Source organism: Molothrus aeneus, chromosome 6 (genome assembly GCF_037042795.1).
Source record: "Molothrus aeneus isolate 106 chromosome 6, BPBGC_Maene_1.0, whole genome shotgun sequence".
NCBI classification, from domain to species: domain Eukaryota; kingdom Metazoa; phylum Chordata; class Aves; order Passeriformes; family Icteridae; genus Molothrus; species Molothrus aeneus.
Window position 1 is genome coordinate 26,227,529 of NC_089651.1, and position 23,200 is coordinate 26,250,728.

Consider the following 23,200-nt stretch of genomic DNA (forward strand, 5'->3'; position numbering starts at 1 on the left):
CTGCCCTGAATATGTCAGGCTTAAACACTTAAAGCTCTTTCTCAGGGCAATGAGCACCATGTTTATTATCATTTTAACAACTTCTTCTTTGTGGCTCCCCATCCTCTGTACCATACAACGATTCATACTCCATTATTGTAACTGAATTGCAGCAGATTTCTGCAGTGAAATTCTTTGGAGAAAAAGTTTTTCTTCAGTCTTTTTTGTTCGCCTGAGATTACCATTTAGTGGAATTGAGCAGGAATGCTTTGAAGCCTGCTGGCTAATAGTAAGAGACCTTCAGTCTCCCAGCAGGTTAAGGGACTTAAAAGTACTCTGTCTTGTCTGACATTATTTCTTCATCTGCCTTTTCCGTGCCACTGCTGTGCGCAAGGCCTGTAAAATGAGGTCCTCATTGTTGAGGATGTTGTATTCACCCAGCTGAACCAGGCAGTCGTACGCCTTCTCAGTGTACTGAAGAGAGTATGTTGAATATGGGGAACAGCAGCCATAGAGATCAACTTTGCCATCTTCCATCTCTGACTCTGAGCGCTTCTGACCTATGAGGAAGGGGTGAGAAATCACTGCTGAGAGAAATCACCCTGGTGATAAGCAAGCAAACTCTTAACAGAGGAATGAAAGGAGGTGTCTCTCCACAGAGAGAGGTCACAGCGTAAATTACTTGTTTGGCTTTAATTTTTTAAAAAACCAAATAATTCTTATTCAAATTGGCAGCTCAGTCCCTGGCTCAAGTGCATACCAGAGTGGCTTCACAGGATGAGGGGAGAAAAAAGGGTGATTATTCTTATATGGTTCTGCAGCCTAGTTCTTACCTGTACCTGAAGGTACCTACAGTATGTATCTAAGGAAGTACACATTAGTAGAAACATCAAAGTTAACTGAAAGATAATTACCTGCAAGATAACTAGCTTAGGGATGGAAACACCACAGCCCTTGCATCAAATCTCACATGGTTAAAAAAATTAAGCAACAGAAATGTTTGATGTACTGAAAAGAGTCAACAGTGAAGTTCAAGAGCTGGAGTGTTAAATATACTCCTTTTAATAGGCTGTCCATGATGTAAAACTTTTTTTTTATATGTCTGAGTACTTGCCTGGTGCTTTGTATTTTTGGAAGGTATCATTAACTAGCGGGAAAAATAGCAGTACTGGTGCTCCTGGAGTCTCAGCACCATCAAAGAGGTAACACTCCTTCAGCTTTTTCCTGTCTTCTTCACTCAAGTCCACCCTGGGAAAAACGATTCCCTGCTCAGAGCAGTACTTGCAGGTCTGGTCCAAAGCCTGGAACAGAGCAATACTAAGACTTCAAATAGGATTTTAAGGCTCAGGATTTCCTGGAGTCCAGTAACAAAGTAGACATTTTCTAAGTTGCTTCTGCAAAAGCTCTTAACCCCTAATCAAAAGCACTGTGACACTGGACAGAAGTTTTTTTTGTGATTTTTTAAATGTTTTCCTGAGTCTTAGCAAAATACAGTTTATCTACAAGAAAAACAAATGAAACTACGTGCAGCCTATAAAAGATGCTTTGCACTTCATCATTAAGCTAAAAATGCTAAAGGTTAAGACTTTTAGTAGGACCAATATAAAAAGCACCTAAGTGGTAAAAATTATAGGTATACACATATTGAAGAAGACATAAAGACTGTTTCAATTACTCTCACCTGTATCTGGGATCCTGCACTGTAATTTAAATGCAGGATGACGTCCACCTTCCTCTCTGGTTTTAAAAGTGGCATGATACTTGTATTGATGAAAAATCCAGTATCTACCAGAGACAGGAATTCATCTGATTGTGTCAGCTGGTTGGGAAATGTGTCTAACACAGTATCTGAAAGAAAAAAATATTCTTGCTGTAAGTGTAATACCGCAAAACTTGCTAGCCTGTTTTTCCACCCTTGTACAATGTCCACAGAGCCTTAACTGGTTACAGTCCTTGGGGAAGGGAGATTTGCCATATCCCTTCTGCTCTGCCCTCTCAGCTCCAGTCACATGCAGTTTTGGACCTACAGTAACAACATTCATGGAGGGGGTTTACTGTGCCTCCCCACCGAGTGTGTCTTGGAAGAGAGGAAGGACCTGGTGGCCCAGCCTCCAGAGTTGAGGGCCACCAGCAAACCACTGACATGTAAATCAACACCACTATGTCCTGCAGCATGATCAATCACAGATTGATCTAACAGAGGTTCTGCCCAAACCTGGGGCAGAATCAGCCTCCAACCCCAGTAATGTCAAATTTGGGGGGTTGTTTTGTTCAGCTGCTTTATTCTCTCCCCAGGCCCACAGGTCTTACCTTTCCACCTGCAGAAGTGGGTGTTCTCCAGGTAGTGGTTGTGGATCTGGAGGCCCCTGAGGAAGTTGTGCTCCTGGGCGAGGCAGACGCGGTCAGTGAGAGCGGCGCGCAGGGCGCTGCCCAGGGGCCCAGGCGGCGTGGACAGCCGTGTCTGCAGCTCCTGGGGCTGCATGGGCAGTGCTGGCTCCTCCTCTGCGGGGAAAAACTGGTAAAGTCCACCTGCCCAGAGCAGGGACAGCCCTCAAGAAGTCAAGCTAAGTAATAAACCCTGATGCTCTCTCTTTTTTAAAGGACCAACAAGCATAGGTGACCAAACAAAACAGAAAATGAGAAGCTACTCTCACTAGACAAATACCATTTCCTTACACAGTCTGGGCTTGGATAAAAACCCCCAAGATACAGAGTCAAACAGCAATAAAAGTCCGCTCCAGACATACACATATTTGTGGAACAGGCTTTGGAAAAGGACATGTATTGAGCTTCTTTGTATTACTGTGGGTCCCAGTTGAAGCAGTCAAAATCATTTTGCTTTATTAATAATTTACAGATCAATATTATTATTTCTTAACATTTTAATCATCCACCAGCATCAGTGTTGACCCCTGATAGATCACAAGACCGGAGATTTTTAAATTATTTATTTGTACTTTGCAATTAAATTATTTATTTGTACTTTGACTTATATGAGACATATAACTCCATTTAACAATAAGTACACAGTGAAAAAGAAGTATAGCTGTTTACCTATATTGTCAATATGGTCCCGGGTCCACCTGTGCCAGAAATCTTCTGATGAATGGGACAAATTCCAGATATATAACACATTGAATGAAAATAAACTACTCCACATGCCTGTGAAAGAAAACAGCTTTCTAATTCAAACATTCAGATATCATGAATCTAAAACTGTTTTGATGAAACTTGTGAAGTTTTTTTTTTGTCATTTTGTTTTAAAAGCATGGTGTGTCATTTTTATTTGGCTGCTGGGTTTTGGACCTTATTTTTGATATCCAGTTTTTTGTCAATGTTAGACAAAAAGATCTTTGTGGAGATCTTTGTGAATTAATGGAGATCTTTGTGAATTAATATGGAATTTTTATTTTTAGGAAAAACTCTCAAGTATCATGAAGCTTGTACAAAAAGAAAGAATGAAAGTTTGCAATCCAAGAGATTTGATGTGAAATTATATTGGTAAGGGCATAACTCCAACACAATCTTACAGCCTCTGCTTTTGTAGGATTCCCTTTTTGAGAATAAGCCTGTTAACACACCAAGGGTTGTGTATATATATGGATCAGATTTGACCATGAATTTTTGAGCTTGAATAGCAATTTCTTTGGTTATCCATTAGGGCACAAGTTCTCACTGTTTCTTCATTCAGGGAGTGCAAATGTGGGACAATCCAGCACAGACTGAGGTAAAATAGTACAGTGTCTCCTTCTGCTCAGTCAAGTGGCCAGTCAAAGAGAAGTTTGCTTGTGAAGTCAGTCACAAGCTGACAACTTGTCTATTTGTCAGGAGAACACATAGCCATATTCTGCTGCAGCCAACAGCAAAAATGTTTTGAGGATGGCTGTGTTGTTTTCCCCCAGCCTTGCCCAGGCACTGTGGAAACTGGAGCCAGGGACATGTGGCCTGCTCCTCTGGAGCTGGAGGGCCTGGCACACTCAAACACCCCCTGATGCAGAGAATCAGCATAAAGGCTAATGTAAAATGTTTATAGGGAACATGCAAAATACTGACCACCTGTGAGACAGGCAATAGGCTCAGAAGTTCACCCTTCTGGGGTAGCATGGGCTGAACCATAGATTCACAGGGACCTCAATTTTATTGTTGTACTGGAAGCCATACTATATTTTAATTCAAAACTAGGTTAATAGTGTAAATAACTACTGTAAATAACTGATTGTCCCTCTGAATTTTCTTCTTTACTGTAAACTGAATCCATTATAGTAAGTATTAATTTGGCAAAAATATATTTATCCTCTCTGGCGAAACTGCCGTCTTAGTCCTCCACCTATTAGAGTGTAGTTTATATAGCTCACATTAAAAAAAAAAACAAAAAAAACAAAAAAAAACCAAAACAAAACCCCCAAAACAAAACAAGCAATAAAATAATTTGTTGTTTTTAATAGCTTACCTTCCAAGAAGCAGATCCTGGATTCAGGGACCTTCTTCATCAATCGTCCCATGAAGAACTCACTGCCAAAATCCTCGGTGCGAACAAAAATTCCATATTTTTGCAATCCTACCTCATATGGGGTGAACTCCACCCATTCTGTAAAAAAGAACCCAGAGAAGAGAACAATGTTTTATTACGGCCCTCAAAATATTTTTTGAGTCTAATATTTCGGACCAATAGCAATGAGTTATAAGCATGCTACAACTGAAGACTCATGAATGTGGAAAGACTTTGGAATATTTTTGAGTCTGTTGCATAGACAGTCAAACTTTTACCTGACCACAAGGGTATTATATGAATACACATCAGCTGAGATTCTGGTCTTCAAATAAGAGGGCGTTTTTAGGCTGTCTAAAAAGACTGTTCCATGATTTACCACCTTAAATATAAAGATAAATGACTCCAAGAAGTCTCATAATTACCTTTGAAATCCAGAGTGCTGTAGTTGTTCTTGACATTGACTGCAGTGTAGATAGGAAGTGGGTTCTGACCATGATCAATGGCCCGTTGCTGATCAGAGAGTCTGTGGTTGTCTTTCTGTGATTCCAGAAATACGGTTACACTGAGACAAAAATTAGCATGGCAATATTCTCTGCATCTAAGCTTGCAGGGCAGAAAAATTCCTGCCTCTAATGTATGATGTGTGCTTGGCTTATCTTCTGAAATGTTCCATAAATTTCAAAATTCCCATAGACATTCTGTTACTGAAAAAGCTGCACCCATCCAATCTGATACCAGATTATTTGATGATAGATTAAGATAAAAATGGAAAGGAATAATAAAGAGCAGAAAGCAATACTTTTGATATAAAACATGCTATTGCATTGTGCTGCAGCTTTATGGAAGACCTCACACCTTTCAAAACTCTGCAGGTCCTTTTGTTAACACCTCTGGCCGGTATGCCAATATCTGCAATTTTGTTATTTCTAAACAAGTAATTTGCAAAATTTGAAAAAAATTCTAAACTGTACTACTATTTCAGTAATACTATTTCATTTAACTGAATGTTAGTCTTGGAATTTTCTCAGAAAAACATATTCAAAATTTCACAAGCAAGAATGCTGATTTCCACCATGGATGAGTATCTACAAGTCTGGCACCAAAGTTTTGGAAATGGCTGCATATTTGCTTGCACAGTCTCATAAACTGCTTTTCTCAGAGCCAACAGAAAAACATCTTCTCTAGAAATAAATCTTCAGAAAATGGTAAGCCACAGTAAATGCTGCTTTGTGATATACTGTACCCCATCATGCAAAAAAGATTCCAGGACAAGCCCCCAGAGATCTATAAAAGATGTTTTGCGGCCCTCTCTTTTCCGCTGGCACAGCTGCTTTTTGTAATACTTCAAATGTTCCAAGGAGAAGGAATTTATTTTGCATTTTGTCATATGTTTTCGAGCCTCACTGATTTGCTTGTCGAGATCCTTTCGTGACCAGTCAGCATCTCTGTACAAGTTTGACATGGTCCTAGGAAGAGAAATACATGTTGAAGAGGGATAAAAAGCACACCAAGGCTTGAGGTAGGCAATAGCTACATTTAATGTTTCGGGTTTAAGTTCTTGATTAATGCTTCCTTTCTTCAATTCCCTATGAAACTGTCATGCTCCCTTTGAAGTCACAGTCATTACTCCTTTCAGAACAGCTTGAACAATTTTCTATAGACCATTCTTAGAAAAACGCTTGTTTTCATATAGTTGCAAATTATGTGACTTTCCCCCAAGAAAAGACTTTATTCTGTCAATTTTGGAAGAAGATCAAGAAGTAGGACTGCTGAGAAGTTGTTATAGGTAAACTACTGTACATGAGCCCCAGCCTCCTTCGGCACTTTGGTGTCATGAGGGAGACTCCAGCCATGGGCTGCCCAGTGCCACTCACCATGTGGTACCAGACAAGCCAGTCAGGTAGGTGGCACAGTCCAAGATATTGAGCTTCTTGAGCCCCCTGAGGCTGCCATAGAGTGCGGTCAAGGATCTCATCCCTCCTCCTGTGGTCATGATGGCCACCACCGGGCTCTGTGCAACACAGGGACAGAAAGGGCGGGCGTCACACAGCGGCTGCACCTGACCGCAGAGTGATACATAAAGCCTGGCACCACCACCTGTGCCCAGCCACAGACTCCTTTCTAAATTAATTTTACTGAAATATAACCTACCATTTATTTTATAAAGGAGAACAAGAATAGAAGCAATGACCATTAGAAATCTGACACTTGTCTCCAATGTGTTCAACAGAGATGTTTGGCATGAAACAAATAAAAATGCATTAATTCAAACCAAAAGAGACAGTAAGAGAGAAAAAAATCAGTTGAAACAACAGGAATTAAAAAGAAAAATCACAGGCTGAAGAAAGGAGGGACTATCAATAAGGATAACAATAGTAAAGAGTGAGGAAGAAGCCATTCCTATATAAGGAATATCTGGTCTGACTTCTAGGAAAGGTGTAGCAGGAAAAGGGTTAATCTCAGGATAGCAACTGCAAAGGACACAAACAGCAGAGTGAATTTAGAGGTATAGGGCAGTATTGGAGGTATATATAAGTTTTAAGATGAGGAAAGATCAGAAAAACTTTTAACCGTGAAGAAAAAGAGGTTGTATTATGCCATTAAGTTCCCACTGCTAAGCACTGGTGATATGTTTTAAATGTTTTCCCTACAGACCTCATGGTCCAGGAGATCCTGTTCCAGCTGCAGAACCTTCTTCAGAGCAGGAATAACATAATTCTTCCTTTTGCAGAGAAAGTCTTGTTCCTGTATGCAGAGGTCAAATCCTAAACGCACATCAAGGTGGTCTGGGCTGAAGCAGAGATCAGGTAAAAAAAATATTCCATTTTAGTGTTGGTAGACAAACTAGGAGTTTCCAATGCAAAGAAATTAACCTGGTCCACAAAATACTACATTTACAGGAGGTCCCTTTCCTACACTCCCAAGCAAGTATACAATGCTGCATGAAAGAAGGATAGAAAAAAGGACTGATAAATTTCTAAGCAGCTATTAAAATAAAACATAAGGAAAGATATTTCTGCAGCTAATTTCTGAGATACCTGCTGTCTGGATTCTCTCATATTTTAGTGAACTGAGAGCTATAGGAAAAACTTCTCATACTTTCTTGAATTAGGGAGAAATTTTTCCTACTTCATAATCAACAATGCCATGTGATAGGCTGCGCTCTAGCCCAGTGTTAAAGGTAAAAGACTGTGCTGACCATAACACTGGGTGGCATAATTGACTTGTAATATTATTTTTTCTATTTTATGCATATTTTTTCATTATCCATGTCTCAGTATGGGTTATCTAGATGTATTACACTATACTACATGCAGTTGCTTCCAGCTCATGTGAATGCCATATCACCTGGTCACACCACCTACAGTCCAGCTGTGCCTCCTCCCCAGTAAAGAGCCTAGGGTGAGGTGAGTTCAGCTTAGTAAAAGTTAACCTCCAAGAGTGGCCAAGTCTCTTACCAGTCTTCTGCCTTCGCATATAAACCGTATCTTTTATCCTGGAAAGCAAGAATGTGAACAATGAGTGCTGACAACCTGCTTCCTCCCTGCAGCCTGAGGAAGAATTTTGTCTTGTGCTATCCTAGCAATGTGGGTATAAATCAGGTGCTCTGAATAATCAGGAGCTCAAATAATCCAGCAGCCTATGCAAATTGACTGCAGTGTTTTACTGAAAGGGAAGCTGTTCAATAATTTTTAATGTTGTGCAGTAAATGTAACATCTGAGGATAACTGCTGTTTACAGAGTCATGATAATGTACACCTTACCCATCTCTACTAACAGTACCTCTTAGGCAGCCAGCCAGGACTATGATTCTACACAGCAGTATTTGTTCCCCTCTTTCTGTGGCTTATACTCCACAACAGCCATGATCCTTTTATTCCACATGGATTTTTAAAACCATGAATCTCAAAGTGTTTTGTAAAGCATCGTCAGCATCAGCAGGAGTCTGACAGTCTGACGCTGCCTCAGTCAGTTCAGGTGCCCCACTGGTGTGTGAGAAGGGGAAGAGCAGAACTTCAACATTCACGTGAAGTATGGATGGAGTAGCAAGATGCCCCACCTCTATTCAAACAGAACAAGGTACCACCTGGCCTGATTGCTGAAAGACCCATCACTGTTAGGCTGTGGTATTTTGTCTGCAGGCTTTCATTGTTAGAAAGTACCATGGTAATCATCAGGGGGATGCAGATTTCCATTTCCAGGTTTCTCAGCCTCTCCCAGTAAAAAAGCAGGCACTCACCTCTGCTAAGATCATGTTTTTTCCACTTGGAATGGAATGAAGTTCCACATTTGGAGAGCTTGTATCATACACACATGATTGCTGAAAAAATACAAATAAACCCAGGTTTATATTGTAAGGAATGTTACTCTCTGCCCACAATGCAAATTAATGGTGTCTATTTATGGTGTCTACTATTTTACATGCCATTATTATGTTTTTTAAAGCTCAGTTGTAACATACTGAGGAGGGAGGTCCTTTCTTCCCTGGTAGTGTAACATCCAGCATTGGCTGCTTGTATCTGGCATAGTGGAATTTGGCAGGACAGGAGGAGCTGAAGAGCAGATTTGACCCCAGCACAATGTCCTGGGTGCCTTCATAAGAGCCTTGCACTTTAAAGGAGAATTCTTTTTCTAAGGAAATGACACAAAAGCAGACACAGATTAGTTTTCTCATCAAAACTGGTAACAAAAATTCATACAGAGTCTATCACAAGGCTCTTCTCATGTTTTGGATTTGTTGGGGCTTTTTAATTCTTACATTAATCCAATTGTGCTCATAATATTAGCACATCAGTTAAAAATAGCTGAGGGAGAAATAACCTTACTTGATTTCTTCTCTTTTTTCTTCTTTTTCTTCTCAACCACCTGAACTTCTAAGCAGCAGATTTTGCGAGACTGTAAGATGTGAGCAGTAAAATACATCATGGCAGGGAATTTTCCAATATGACATTCTGTTTCCTAGTCTAAACAGGACACAACCAGGGAAAGGCAGGAGTGCAGTGTGGATGAACAGGGCTTGCAGAAGGGAGAAGATGAGGACAAAGTGAAAAACAGTACTTTCAGGATCCCAGGGATGTAAGGATTGTTTTAAACACAATTCATGTGCAAGCAAAGATAATAAATGAAAAAATGTCAGGGATGGGAAGTCCCTGTGTAAAAAGCACAGTTTTGAATGTGGGGAATTATATGTGCATGGGACAGGACAAACCCTCTCCCTTCAGCAATATGGGAATTTGGGAGGAGTGATGTCTAAGGAAGAATTCACTGCTGCACTGCTGTCTCAGACCTAAACCATGTGTTTCCTTTGTAACCCTGAATGGGTGCTGGCATGGGGGATTTCCATGCTGTTCCAGCCACAGCATCTCCAGAGGTGTCATCCACAAGGATGTGTCATGATGAAGTGGAAAATGGCAATGTTTCAGTGTTGGCTGTCTCAGTCAAGGAGTATGTTGTCCTGATGACCATGAGTCAAGTGAAATTAAGTGTGGCAACAGGAGAAGAAAGATGATGAAATACAACACTTACCACTAGCACTCCATTAGTAATGATGGTTTCAGGAGGGCCTGAACTAGGAAACAGAAACACAAATGCATTTACAATAACTCATTAAAATTACAGTATAGTTCATGAGCCCCACCCTTCTCCTGATTTTCCTCTTGCATATTTTTACCTGCATATTGGATTTGAAAGAAAAGTCCCAGGAGACTTGTTGTACAAGTTTCCTCACTCTACTATGTCAAGGCACAATTGTCATCCTACTGGCTCATCCGGTCCTGGAGCTCAGCAAAAAAAAATGCCAAAGGTGCTCTGAGGCCAAACCATGTAGCGATTTTGTGCTGAGTCCCAAGCTAAGGCCAAGGATGGTTTCAGGGAATCCACTTTTTTTTTTTTTTTTTTTAATCATGCTTTGTTGGACAATGGAACAATAAAGGTACTGGATCAGAAATCCAGTGTATTATTCCATGCTGTGTTTCAAAGGGAGCTGGACCCTCTCACTGATCTCAAACACAAACGCATAACAAACCAGCAACATTCTGGTCTTCAATAATGTTCACTACATTAGACAAAGAAAAGGTTTTAGGGTGTTCTCCCTGTTTGCCTGAAGTTCATGGGAGGTCATCCTGGCATTCACCCATTTGTCGACACAGCTCATAGCACAGATTCCTTGGGAATGATGCACTCTGAACAATTAGACTAAATTATTTCATGCCTCTGAATTGCTGTTTCTTGTTTTTTCCAGATAATGTTGCCTTTCATGTTTACTTACATATTATCCAAGGCAAATCCCACCTCCAACTCCTCTTGTCGCTGGAAAATAAAGAAAGGAAAATGATTTTGGTACTAGTTTACTGGCAATTTTCATAATGCAAGAACTCATTCTCACAATCTGGGTATGCATGCACTGCTTGTGACCAGCAGAGCATTCAAAACAGAGGCACACACCACCTCACATCTGTGTGTCTTTAGCCTCAAGATTCTCTACTGGTAGGAAGCTTGTGGATGGCTGTCATAGCAGTTTTTAACACAGAATTTGTTTGACTTGCCTGCTTCTGCTGGGGCCTATGGCACAGACCTAGGAAGAGATGTCTCATTCTGAGTCTGCCAGCAAAAGGAAAGGGGACATACTGAAGGGGAGAGCCAAAGCCTTCTGGTGTCAGGAAGAGAAATGGTGACATGCCAAGCAGTTGTGGAAGAGGAAAATCTCTTTGTCGGGCAACAAGTTGAGGGCTTTGGGACAGAGGTAAATGAAGGCCTGGTCTGTGAAGTGGTGAAAAGAGTATAATCCTCAGGGGAAAGAAAGCACAGTCAAGAGGAAAAAAAAAGTGGAGACACAAGGGATGATGAACAGCAAAGTGAGATCATGCTGTACGCTACTTTGTTGCTCAAATTACCCACTGAATGAAAGACACCAAGAAGTTAATAATATAGGACAAAAAAGTTTACAAAGGCTTGAAGAGTATGAGCTCTAACTGGTGTAGCTGTGCAAACATAAAAAGAAAAGGCTTGGATATGGCACCTGTAACCACTCAAAGTGATCAGCTGGGTTACAACTAGCCAAAGTTTTAATTTCACCAGAGCTTAGTGAAGTCCACACACTGCTCCTTTGGTATTTTGCAAGGAACAAAATTGTCAAATAAGGCATTTTAAGACAAAGAAGTGCAGTGTGGAGCTTGGGTGTGTGTACATAAGGTAATTCCTCAACTGAGGGACATATGAGATGCACAAGAAACTGGAAGGGAATTGGAAAAGGCGAATGATAGACAGAACATACTGGGAGATGGGATGTACAATTTCAGTCTCCCTGGACATTCAAGATTGGATTATTTCTTGCTGCCAAGCTAGGTGGCATGACTTAGACTTTATTTAAACACCCGTGCCACATTCCATAATTAGCAACTAGTCTGGCTTGGCATTTAGTTCTGATCACAGAGCTTTTACTTCCTAATTACTAGGCTAAGGAATAAGTTATGACAAAAGCATCACCTACTGGCATGGACACCCTCCTTGACCCTCGATGGGGACAGGTTCAGCAAAGTAACAACTCTGCCAATACACCTGAAATTTATGAGCCTCTGTGGCCAACACCAAACCCTTCAGTGTGCCTACAGATCCAGGAGTAAAGAGGTTTTCCCATGTCAGAGTGAAAACCACCTTATTTTTATGTGGCTAGGCAGCTGACACACAACAAAGAAAAAAGGCAAAATTTTACAAATAACATTTTAGACAGAAAAGCTAACAAACACAAATTATTTTGCCAAGCCATTTAATTTCTTATTCGGGACCTCACCTGTGAATCACACTTGAAGTGCATGAAGACTTCCTCTCCCAGGGAAAGTTTGGCTATATCAAAGTACACTGTGAAGAGGTGGTCATCCTGAGTAACCACGTCCTTATCATAGAGTGCCAGCTCCAGCACATTCTGGGAAAGGAAGGAAAGGACTTTAGAAATATGTCAGGTTTTATTCGAAGTAGGAGATCCTGGGGACAACTGTTTTAGTCAGCTGTTGTGAGAAGTGGGAGGACATAAAGAAAAAGAACAAGAAGGGAAGGAAGTGGAGAGGAAATCAAGTCCATGTCAGCATCTATGAGGTGAAATGAGAGGAAATCACAGACATTTCAAATGCCATATTCTACCTATGGCTGAGAGAGACAGTAGTCTTTCATGGCATGGAAAACCATCACGACAATGAGTTATTCTCACATCTTTCTGCATCTTTCCTTGCCTCATGAGAAAATTGCTTATGTCCCTTTGCAAAAGGATAAAACTTCTCAGTAGCTCCCTCGGTCAGTTACCAGAAATGTCCCAGTTCAGTACCTTGACCTGACTCTGGATCCTGAAGTAGAAGGTTTCATTCCAGACTGGATCTTTGCAATTCTTGATGGCTTTAGTCTGAAATTTGTCATTTGAAGCAGTTGGCAGCCACAGGATCACGTAGCAATCAGTTTGGCTCACTGTATTAAAAACACAAACACATCTAAAATGAGCATTTGCTCTAGAAGAAAGAATTAATTGAAGAATATGAAGTTCTGTTTTCTATGATACAAAATGACATATTTGTTCAACGTATTTGTTCTGTTTTCTATGATACAAAATGACATATTTTTCCAACATAAACAATACAATTTAGGTAGGAGGAATGGAGAAAAAGGAAGGGTGACATTACTTTTCTCTAAACAAATGTGATCATAAATATAAAAAAGACATTAAACATGAAGGGTTTTCTCCTTCTTCTATGTCATCAAACAATAAGTTTAGCCAAGGATAAAAAAATCCAGGACAAATGCAGGAAGAATTAAGGAAAAAAAGTGATATCTTCTCATTTAGCCAAACAGAACATTAAGAAAAAGCTTCCTGATTTCTGCATAAGTAAAGATACAATCTTCTATTATATTTTGGTTCCAGGCCAGCAGAAGCCAGAGGAGTTACAAAATGTAAAAACACCTGATGGGCTTCTATCTGGGAATGCTGGCACACAGAGAATTAGGGTACAGAAGTTTGGATTACTTAGCATTGAGAAAACTGAATACAAGCTAAATTTGAGACAAGCCTTCTCATCTTTCAGTATTTACTCAATTAATGCAACCATTTTTTGTTTGTCACATAAATGTACTGCAGAGGAAAACATGGGAGATCTTGCCATATTTTTTTGCTTTCAACAGATTGCAGAGCTTTTACTGTTCCTTTTGGGGACACAGAGAAATGTGCGTGATAGGCACAGCTGTAACCTAATGGAGTTAGCTCAAAACAAGGGCTGATGCAAAGAAGAGCAACATACTCTATGTTCACTGTTGGGCCCAGGACACCAATAACAGAACTGTCTCCATTCATGGAAGAAATCTAGAAAGCACCTCTTCTTGGAGCAGGACTAGCTAATCGCCCACAGAAGTGAGAGGACCTCCATGAGCTCCTCTGTAGAACACTATAGATACTTACAGACATCTGCCTGGTGGATATTTCTTGCTCTTATGACTCTTACAGTCAGTAAGTAACACAGAGAGGATTCTATCTGCAGGGAAATAAACAAACATACAAAAGAAAGGAATGAATGCTAACATTAGATAGCATATTTAGAAGACAGAAGTGATAAAGAGAGATAAACTCCCAACTCAGGAACTTTAGTTGAATTTTCAATTTGATTATGAAATGGCCTATACATTGTTTTCTTGCTAACATCTAAATCAAGTACTAGACTGAAATACTTCTTTTCTTTTAGAACATGATATGAGGATTTACCTTATTAGAGCATTTATTTGTTTCTTATCTAAAATCTGGCCGCACAAAGTGCTAAGATTCAGCACTTGATTTTAAGATCTGAGAAAGAGATTGCTGCTTTGTGCTTCCACCATGCTACTCACTATGCATGAGTTTTTAATTTACAGGGATATAGCTGCCCTCTTGACCTAAGGTCACCTCTGACTTCTTGTGAGAAATTTCTCTCTAGTTTTGAAGTATGTAAACTATTCACATCTTGAGCTTCTTTGCAATGTTTTGCCTAAGAAGTGTAAACAGTGTTTCACACCTGATAAGAAACTCCTGTTTTTTCTTGCGGCTTCCCTCTTTCATATTAGACCATGTTTCTGACCTCATGCATGACTTCTTAGCCTCTCACATTGCTGTTCTGATCTCATATTGGAGATTTGAGTTCATATCTTCTCTCCCTTTACCATAAAATAAACAAATAAATACCTTCCAGATAACTTATTATTTCTACTGTCGTGGAGAGGGGGGAAAAGACACAACATACTGGAATATAAATTCACAGGAAAATTTTGTTCCAAAAGACCTGAAAGACACTTAGCACAGGGCCATGGACAGGTAAAGAATTCACTTATATTGCAAAATGACTATAAAAGACCATTGCCAGCCCTGAAGCAGCATTTGCATGACACTAACCTCATCAGACCCAATGAGAAAGAAGTGTGACAGAGGCAGTGCAGGAAAGGAGAGCAAGACTTTGAGTTGGACTGTCTGAGCAGAACAATTTGGTATGTGATCTGTTACTAATGTCCATTCACAAAAAGGGAAGTGCCTCAGTGTTCATAGGCTTAATGGAATATACATCCATGTGAAGTCTCTCCAAATGTTTAACCTGAGTGTTACAATGCAGGCAGCCAGGGCTAATGAATACAATGATGTTGAGATTGGGGGCAGTCAGAGAGTAGTCTAATGAAGAAACAGTAAAATCAGCCTTCAAGTAACCAAAGTATCCTGCTCTGGGAAAAGACACCGAGAATATTTGTGCTGCGCAGCTGCACACCAGGTCACTGGGTGTGCAAATCAAGGGTATCAAACCCCTGCAAAGGGTCCCAAGAGTAGCTGTGGATCAGACTACCAAGGGCACTTGAATTCATGTCTACAACCTAACTCCTAAAGGCACAGAAATGAGGCAGGTACAGAAAGTGCTCAGTAATTACAGAACCAGTAACTGATGCTGCTAGTGACTGGCTTTGGAGAAGGCAATTCCTGGAAGGGCTCAACTCAGTTTCATGGATCAGATCCCCTGAAGCCTGGATTATCTTCGTGGTAATCCCAATGCGTCAAGAAGGCATTCCAGATTGAATAAAATACTCAGGTATGTGGATGTGCCCTGTCATGACCAAGGATCCTTGGCTCAGACATCACAGAGCTATAAATAACAAATGACCAAAATCCTGTCAGCTTTGTGAATTTTGCCTAAAAAATTTTAGGTGTTTGGTGTGCTCTGAAACTGCTGCAACCCCTGAAGTGTAGAGAGTTGTATTGCAGGGTGTATTTTCTCATCTTTGGGTTTTCCATCCAGCTAATCAAGAAAAGGTTGGCTGTTTCTTAAACTGTGAGCACAACACCTGCTGCTCAGCAACTTTACTCATCACAAAACAGAACAAGGGAGATTTCCTTATTATTATTAAATGGCCTCAAACTAGAGAGAGGAAAGGTAAAAATCTTTTCTAGCACATGTACACATCTAGTCCTCTCATTTCCTAGAGAGATTTCATGTCTGAAGGTTCCTGGAAATCTACTAGTTTTTACCAGAGGCCAGAAGAGGGATTAATTCAGGTGTTGAAAATCCACTTTAAGATTCTGCCATACTATTATGAGAATAAATGGCATAATTTCCCAGCTCTTGCCTTCCACACTGGCAGGAAACTTGTCCTTGTGCTTCAGCAAGACACGTACAGAGAAAGCCAATTGAAACCCATCATTTTAAAGATATCAGTCTTGTTTAAACAGACATTGTTCCCCATGTGCCAAGGACAGGAAGCCACGCTAGGAATTTAACATGAAGCAAGACCATGTAAGTAGAATGATCAAAGTGATAAGTGGGACAGTGTCTCATGGAGGGAACTGAATAGGTTACAGTAGCTAATTACATTGTTTGGCAGATGCTGAACCCTATCTGCCTTCACCCAGCCTCCGCCCATCAGGAAAGTCCCTTTTACAGTTTCCTTTTGAAATTCTCCTTTCCAGTACCTTTGTCAGAGAAGTCCACTGTTTCCCATCAGGATTCAGCTGCATAGCTCCGTCTCCTTGTTGAGAGGTTTGAGTGATTAGCTCCTGGAACAAGAAGGGCCAACGTTATCCCTGAAAAAACCATCATTTCTCTTAAAGGCAATCCTGTTTGGGAATGGAGAACTTCAGAGCCACAGGGACAGGGAGCCCATGGTCAGTGCTGGCTGTAGAGCCCCAGCAGGACCGGGGTTTCCTGCAATGCTCAGTGCCACAGCCTGGGCTGTGCTTGCCCCACTAAGCCTGAGCAGAGGCGTAGCAGCCAGGTAAGGCCCGCCCTTCATGACACACGGGGAGGGAAGCAGCTCCTGGCCCTGGCTGTTAAAGGAACAGCAAACCCGTCTCCCATAAACACACCCTGTTATTAATCTTTCATCTTGAAGTATACCTCCATGTTACTTAATACTTCTTCTAAAGTTGCATATATGGTGTCTCTCAAATTTATAAAACCCCTAAATATTCAAAATACTCCCCGTTGTAAACAAGCTCTTACTCCCCAGGTAGTTTTCTTTTTCTTTCTGTGAATTACTGTAACTTTAAAAGTTTCAATATTGAAGCCTTGACTTCCTTCATGCTGCACAGAATCATTATAGTCAATGGTAGGTCAATAAAGGAGTATCATCTTTGCACTACTTGCAGCACAACCACTTGAGATCCCAGATGCCTTGCTTTGCTCTGCACCCTTCTTACCTGAGACAAAATCCCATCTTGGTCCATTCTGGTCGTGTTCGCACACACGTTCAGTGTTATCTGTGGCAATGCAATCTCACATCTCCCAGCTTCTACAGACACCAATGGTTCAAATGTCCCAGGTGCAGGTGAGCAACTATTTTATAAACTGACTCAGAGCCCCACCTCTGAAGGGTTTCTTAAAACCAGTTACTCCCCTCCCATTTTCTTATGGTAGGAAGCTGAATCTTGTGGTCAAATAAGTAGGAAAAAAATACCTTTGCCCATATAGCAGGTGGAAGTATTGTGTTTGAGTCACTTTGCCCTATACTGGCCAATGGCAGGTTTAAAACTAAACACAAGAGAAGGATGCCCTCTTACCTGAGCACTGAAATTTCAACTTAGCAAGACCTCAAAGCCCACAGAAATATATACTCTGCAATAAGATACAGCAACAGTTTATAAATTGAATTTAGGTTATCTGTGGCAGTAAGTAGATACAATAAAACAGCTACTGAGAAAAAAAAAAAAAGAACACTATTGCTCTCAGACTAAGCTGGTTATTGCAAAAAACAGTTTAAGGCTTTCTGAACTACAGGCCCCTACATTCCCAGGTCTAGGCATGCAGAGCAGCACACCCATATGGTGGTTTATATCTACTCAGCCATGGTCCAGCAGGGCTGGTTCTCTCCTCAAGTCATTCCTTCCCTCTCCTTTCCTATGGCTTGTTATAATTATTTTTGTGTTTAGATGTAGAGTTCTGAAGCAATGACTTTCCTTAGCTTAGCTCCACAGTCATGAATACTTCTGCACCGTCTTCTAGCTCAAACTGACTCTGGACGCAAACTAGCTGCATTTAAGTGCCCGTGTCTGACCCAATGAAACCTGCCAGCCAGATGCAAAACTCAGCCCTGACCTCACTCTGCCCTCCCCAAAGTCCTTGGCACAACCGTGGCACCACTGCTGGGGCAGGGCACCTGCCCCTGTCCACACACTGCTGATCCCCGTGCCATTAAAACGGGCACAGCTCATAGCTTGCTGGAAGAGGATTAGAAAAGACAGCCAAAGACTATTGCATCATCAAGGGATCATAACAGATCAAACTTTCTGGGGAAAGGGATTCTTTTGTTTCCCTGCTTCCCCAGTACATAATCTCCGAGCAAAAAGATGCTCGTTCCCTGAGCATTCTTGAGCTTACTGATCAAACACTGCCACCAGTCAGCACAGGTTCCCTTTGCACATTCCCATGCAAAATAATACCAACAGTCATTACAGCCAACTTGGTAGAATAAATTTTTGCCATAGGGTACAGTATTTTGTGATGTAGTGAAGGGTGGTTTTGTCACACATGGCATGTTTCCTCTGGGTGCCAGCTCAACGCTGTATCTTGATGAAATGTATTTTTCATTAGGTCACAGAAAATTGGCAGCATTGGCATGTCAGTCACGTTTAAAACAGTGCTTTACTATAATGTCTCATTGGAGGGCAAAACTATTAACCAGACTGTTTATCAGGACTGCACCTCTGAGGCTCTCACTCCCACAGTGCCAGTGGCCAAAAAAACTCTCATTTTCATGGACAGTATTTGCAATCCACATTAGAGACAGCCCTTGCATGAGGGAGGGACCATGGTTCACTCCATACTCCTGCAATCTGTCTCTGTGACATTCCTTTATCCATGATGCTCACAGCAAGTATTTGGTATGCTTTTTGCAGAGATAAAAACAGTTTTGTTTTCCAGGAACAAGGAATGTTCACACAGTAAACCTGAAGCATATTACTGAAATGCCAGAATATGTGGAGCAAGGCAGAATTTTCATTTTGCAAACAAGCCTTTATTGTCTTGTACTGTATACACAAAATTTTTGCATGGAAATAGCATTTCTTCAGAACTGGAGGCGGCAAGAATTTATGGCAAGAACCTGTTTACTTTTTCACAATAGGGTTTTCAGGTAAAAATGGAGGCAAATTCCAGTATTATATGCAGAGCACATAGCATTATATTTCTGACTATGACTAGTAAAACTACCATATAACAAAAAAACAAAAAAATCACAAAAAAACCAACCCCCACCCCCCCCCCAAAAAAAAAAACGTGCATAGTTGTTCAAAACCTGACAAGTTTCAAATGTTAATATTTATGCCGTGATCTTTAGGCTGGCAATATTGGGCTACAGTTGCACAAAAATGTAAGCTTTGTTTTGACATAATAAATGACTATTATTTGACTATGTTGGAAAAGTCATTGTGAACCAATTTGTAAAGATAATTTGTCATCACTCCTTGCTAAAATGAAAATCCTCAGAGTGTCATTTTGTAATGAGCCAAACATGTTATTTGGCTGTGAAGGAACCCTGTTATTTTCATGTTGGGTTCCCTGGGCTGACGAGGTAGGCAGTCTATTAAAAAGAAGTTATGTTTCAAAACAAAGATGTTTTGTAAAATATTAATATGAAATGTTTCAACTTACCCAAGCATTTTCCCTGGTTTATTTTAGTCCCATATTATAATATGTAGTTGATACACTTTTTTTCTGACTGAATAGACTCTTTGTTCAAAATTTTCCCAGTTGTCTCTAGGACACAAAACTTATTAATAAAATGTGTTTTCAATTTGACTTGCTCCTGGAATGCAAAAGTTGTTATGGATTTATAATTTTTACAGATCACCCTCAGCACAGTTTAGTATAGTTTAAAAAAAGGCACTTGCAATAACAGGGAAAAGGAAGGAAGTTTATAAATGCAAGCACACAACAAATGTAATTGGTGTTTTTGTGCTAGATCCCATGCATGGTCTTCAGGTTGTTTTAAGATGGTCTTAGTTGTTTCAGACTTCTGACTCACTTCTACTCAGTTTGCATGGGCAGAACTAAACAAATAAGAACAAATAAGAGGGGTTTTTTTAAATAGGCATATGACCTAAACTGTTACACTGAGTAACACAGCAAAGTTTTCATTGTCTATTGGAAGTAAAATATTTTCAAGTACTTTCTCTTTTTAATTTAAGAATGGTATTTTATTATGAGAAGTAACTCAACAGGGAAAACAAGATCCAGGGTGTTTTATTCTGAAAGCTTCAAATTGAAGTGTTAAGGTTTTATATATTTTCTCAGTACAAACCGATTAAAACTGACATAAATCAACGGGGAATTTTGATGTGCCAAATTACACTCTTTGTTTTAAAAAAGAAAAAAAAATATGTGAAAAGTCTTACACCACTTCCTCCTGAAGTTGCTCCTTCCCATCACATATGATTCATTCAGAGCCCAAGAGAGCCCAGGATGTGGATGCGAATCGTGGGGCTAGTCGTGAGCACATACTTGTCCCTCTTTATGTTTCCAGCCTCCGTGGCTGCTCTTTGGGACACTTGCAAAATAGAGTTGACCCAGGGATCCAATACCAGCTTCCAGCTGTGTCTCAGGTTCTTTTTGTTTTCCAAGGCTGGTCGTACCTTGTGTTCCACAGTGCAGAATTGTGGGAGCAGAAGTTTATACTCCCTTCTAATGGCCTGTAGGTGTGTTGGCTGTGTTGTATAACTGCAGCACTGTGGCAATAAAAAATTATTTTCCTTTATGTCAAATATTATAATAAGTTAGGCTTAAAATCACACTACTTAAAAAAATCTACCAAGAATTTTAAGGCAAAGAGTGTTCTACAGATAACCTTAATTTATGGAACAAAACATAAGTAAAAATTTCCCACACAATGCCTTTGCTTATAGAGATCACTTCTTGGGAATGGAAAAACCCCAGCAAACGACTGCACCAGCTGGGGTGGTTTCTGTAGTGCAGAACAGCCAGTGTTTGAAAAAGCTATATCCCTTCTGGGTCCTAGAACATGAAAAACTCCTCTGAGAAGATAAGGGCAGTTGGATGGGCAATCAGCACATCTTCTGCCTCCTCCTTTGCATCGCTGTCTGCAAGGCCTGCATAATCATCTGAGAGTTGTTGAGGATGTTGTACTCGCTGAGATTGAGCAGCTTGCGGTAGTTCTCATCGGTGTATCTGACGGAGAACATGCAGTACGGGGAACAGGAGCTGGTCAAATCCAGCTGGCCTTCCTCCATCTCCGAGCAACAGCGCTTGACACCTGAGAGAAAGAGTTGTTGTTGCTGTGACATGATGTTTATCTTAACCAGTGTCAAACTGTCCATAAGGTGTTAAAGAGCACGACTTTTCCCCTGAAGAAAATTCATAGGGTTTAAATGCAAACAGTGCAGGTCATATTCACCACCCTAGTCAAGAGAACATTGTGAGTCTGAAGTAAGGAGGGCACAAGGGAGAAGTGAGGGATGGCATCACCATGTTCATCTACAGCTTACTCAGGAACATTTGTCTCATTAAAGCCATGGATCAGGCAAGGATGTCAGCCTGAAAGGGCACTCCAAAAGCCAGTGTCCATGCACTGCAGCTGGGATTTCTACGAACCTCAGTCAAGGAAGATTAATTGCTAGTAAGAGAATAGAATTTAAGTGAGAAAGGAGCAACAGAAACATGTGGAAACAGAGTTCCTTCAATGCTGAATAAGGTCCAGGGCATCTGCCACCAGGATCCATCTCTGCCTTTCTGATTTTTGTGTCACACAATTCCACAACAGCAGTATTTTGGGCTTAACCTCCCTGCTACCAAGGAGCAGAGCAAATACATCCTAGTAACCTGCAGTAAAGAAGAGGAGTACAAAGAAGATGATCTGGCAGAAAAGGAGTGACAGGCCCTGAAAAGAGCACAGTCAGTACAATGATCCCTGGGCTGATGCTGTACCAAAATGAGACCCACTAATCTTAATCTTACTGGAGTTCAGCCTGAAAGCCAGGCTTTCTCCCTCATCCCTCATATGTAACACTATGGTTCCTCAAGTGTAGAATTAAAACCTGAACATGAGACAATATATGCAGTGGGAAATAATCTGAGAGAGCTATACCTTTCATAAGAAAAAAACATTTGGAATTGGGTAGGACCACTTCAAGTAACAAATGGGAGAGAGGTGAAGGTAGACACCATCCAGCAGACACAGGCTGTGCTGGTTTTCTTAAAGCCACAATGAAGACATGTGTGAATATAATAGCTTTGACAGGGATGGGAAAACAAGTTCAATTAGCTAAAGTGCTCCCCCATGAACCCAGTAAACAAAGACAGCCAGCAGCAAGGAAGTTTCTATCTGAGTCAGGGAAGCAGTGGTGTCTTTTGTTTAATGCTTTGCTACTACTGTAACTTACCAGGTGCTTTGTACTCTTGGAAGGTGTCATTCACGAGGGGAAGAAAAATCACAATCGGACACCCTGGCAAATCTGAATCTTGGAAGATGTAGCACTCCTTCAGATTTTTCTTATCTTCATCAGTCAAAGAAATTGTTGGGAATGGGATTTTCTGCTCTGAGTAGTATTTACATGCCTTATCTAGAGACTGGAGGATCACAAAAATGGTCAGCACTGGAAATCAACTTCACTGTGCAAAGACCCCAAATTGTCATCTACTATCAAGGTTTAGTGACTCAGACTCATAGGGCAAGTTCTGTCTTATCAAGGGTTACTCTATATATAATTACCACACATAGTGACTACATTGCTAATCATAAGCTCTAAACAAACACAGTTTCAGAATTAAAGAATTCACCCAGTGCACAGCTTTTTAAAAAAAATTGAAGCAATTTGCAGAAGTTTAGGGTAAAGCATTAGTTTTAGCAAATGAAAGAGCCTGTGTTAATGCATTGTATAGAATTAACTAGAGAAGGAAATCAGCAAGAAAATGTTTAAGGTATCTTATATGCTTGGAAGCCAGGAGATAAGAAAGTTAAGTTTGAATGTGCAATTTTATCTCTGCCGGTGCAGTCATTATGGCACAGTGTTAATTGAGATTAATATTTTACTGAGAAAATCTGAAGTATTAGGCTATGCTATATATTTTCCTTGAAATGTTCAATAAAATATCATGTAAAAATATGCACTGTATTATTTACTCTGCACCATCTAATAGCAAACACTATCAAGCAGAAAAAGGTTTCTACTAAAGTACTTAAAATTGTAGCAGCCTTTTTTTATAAGTTTACCTAGACAATTAATGAGGCTGAAATAAA

General features: G+C 40.4%; 2 protein-coding genes across 2 annotated transcripts in view; both read right to left on the reverse strand.

The window, feature by feature from the left end:
• Positions 1-330: 330 nt before the first annotated feature.
• Positions 331-17,177, reverse strand: LOC136558514 (cytosolic phospholipase A2 epsilon-like). Its single transcript, XM_066553022.1, has 21 exons — positions 17,151-17,177; positions 16,425-16,508; positions 13,908-13,980; positions 12,789-12,925; positions 12,261-12,392; positions 10,740-10,780; positions 9,998-10,040; positions 9,298-9,367; positions 8,934-9,103; positions 8,712-8,792; positions 7,930-7,967; positions 7,127-7,262; positions 6,346-6,482; positions 5,715-5,937; positions 4,894-5,008; positions 4,430-4,567; positions 3,034-3,141; positions 2,290-2,481; positions 1,661-1,827; positions 1,094-1,280; positions 331-539 (listed from the first exon to the last, which is right to left on the reverse strand). Exons 1-21 carry the CDS (start codon positions 17,175-17,177, stop codon positions 331-333), a joined length of 2,508 nt encoding a protein of 835 aa, XP_066409119.1.
• Positions 17,178-21,008: 3,831 nt separating this feature from the next.
• Positions 21,009-23,200, reverse strand: part of LOC136558119 (cytosolic phospholipase A2 epsilon-like) — a 31,945-nt gene continuing 29,753 nt past the window's right edge. The window contains exons 20-21 of the mRNA XM_066552423.1: positions 22,344-22,530; positions 21,009-21,217 (exon numbers count right to left, since the gene is read on the reverse strand). Of these exons, the coding sequence (XP_066408520.1) occupies positions 21,009-21,217; positions 22,344-22,530 (396 nt within the window). The remainder of the gene's footprint in view (positions 21,218-22,343; positions 22,531-23,200) is intronic.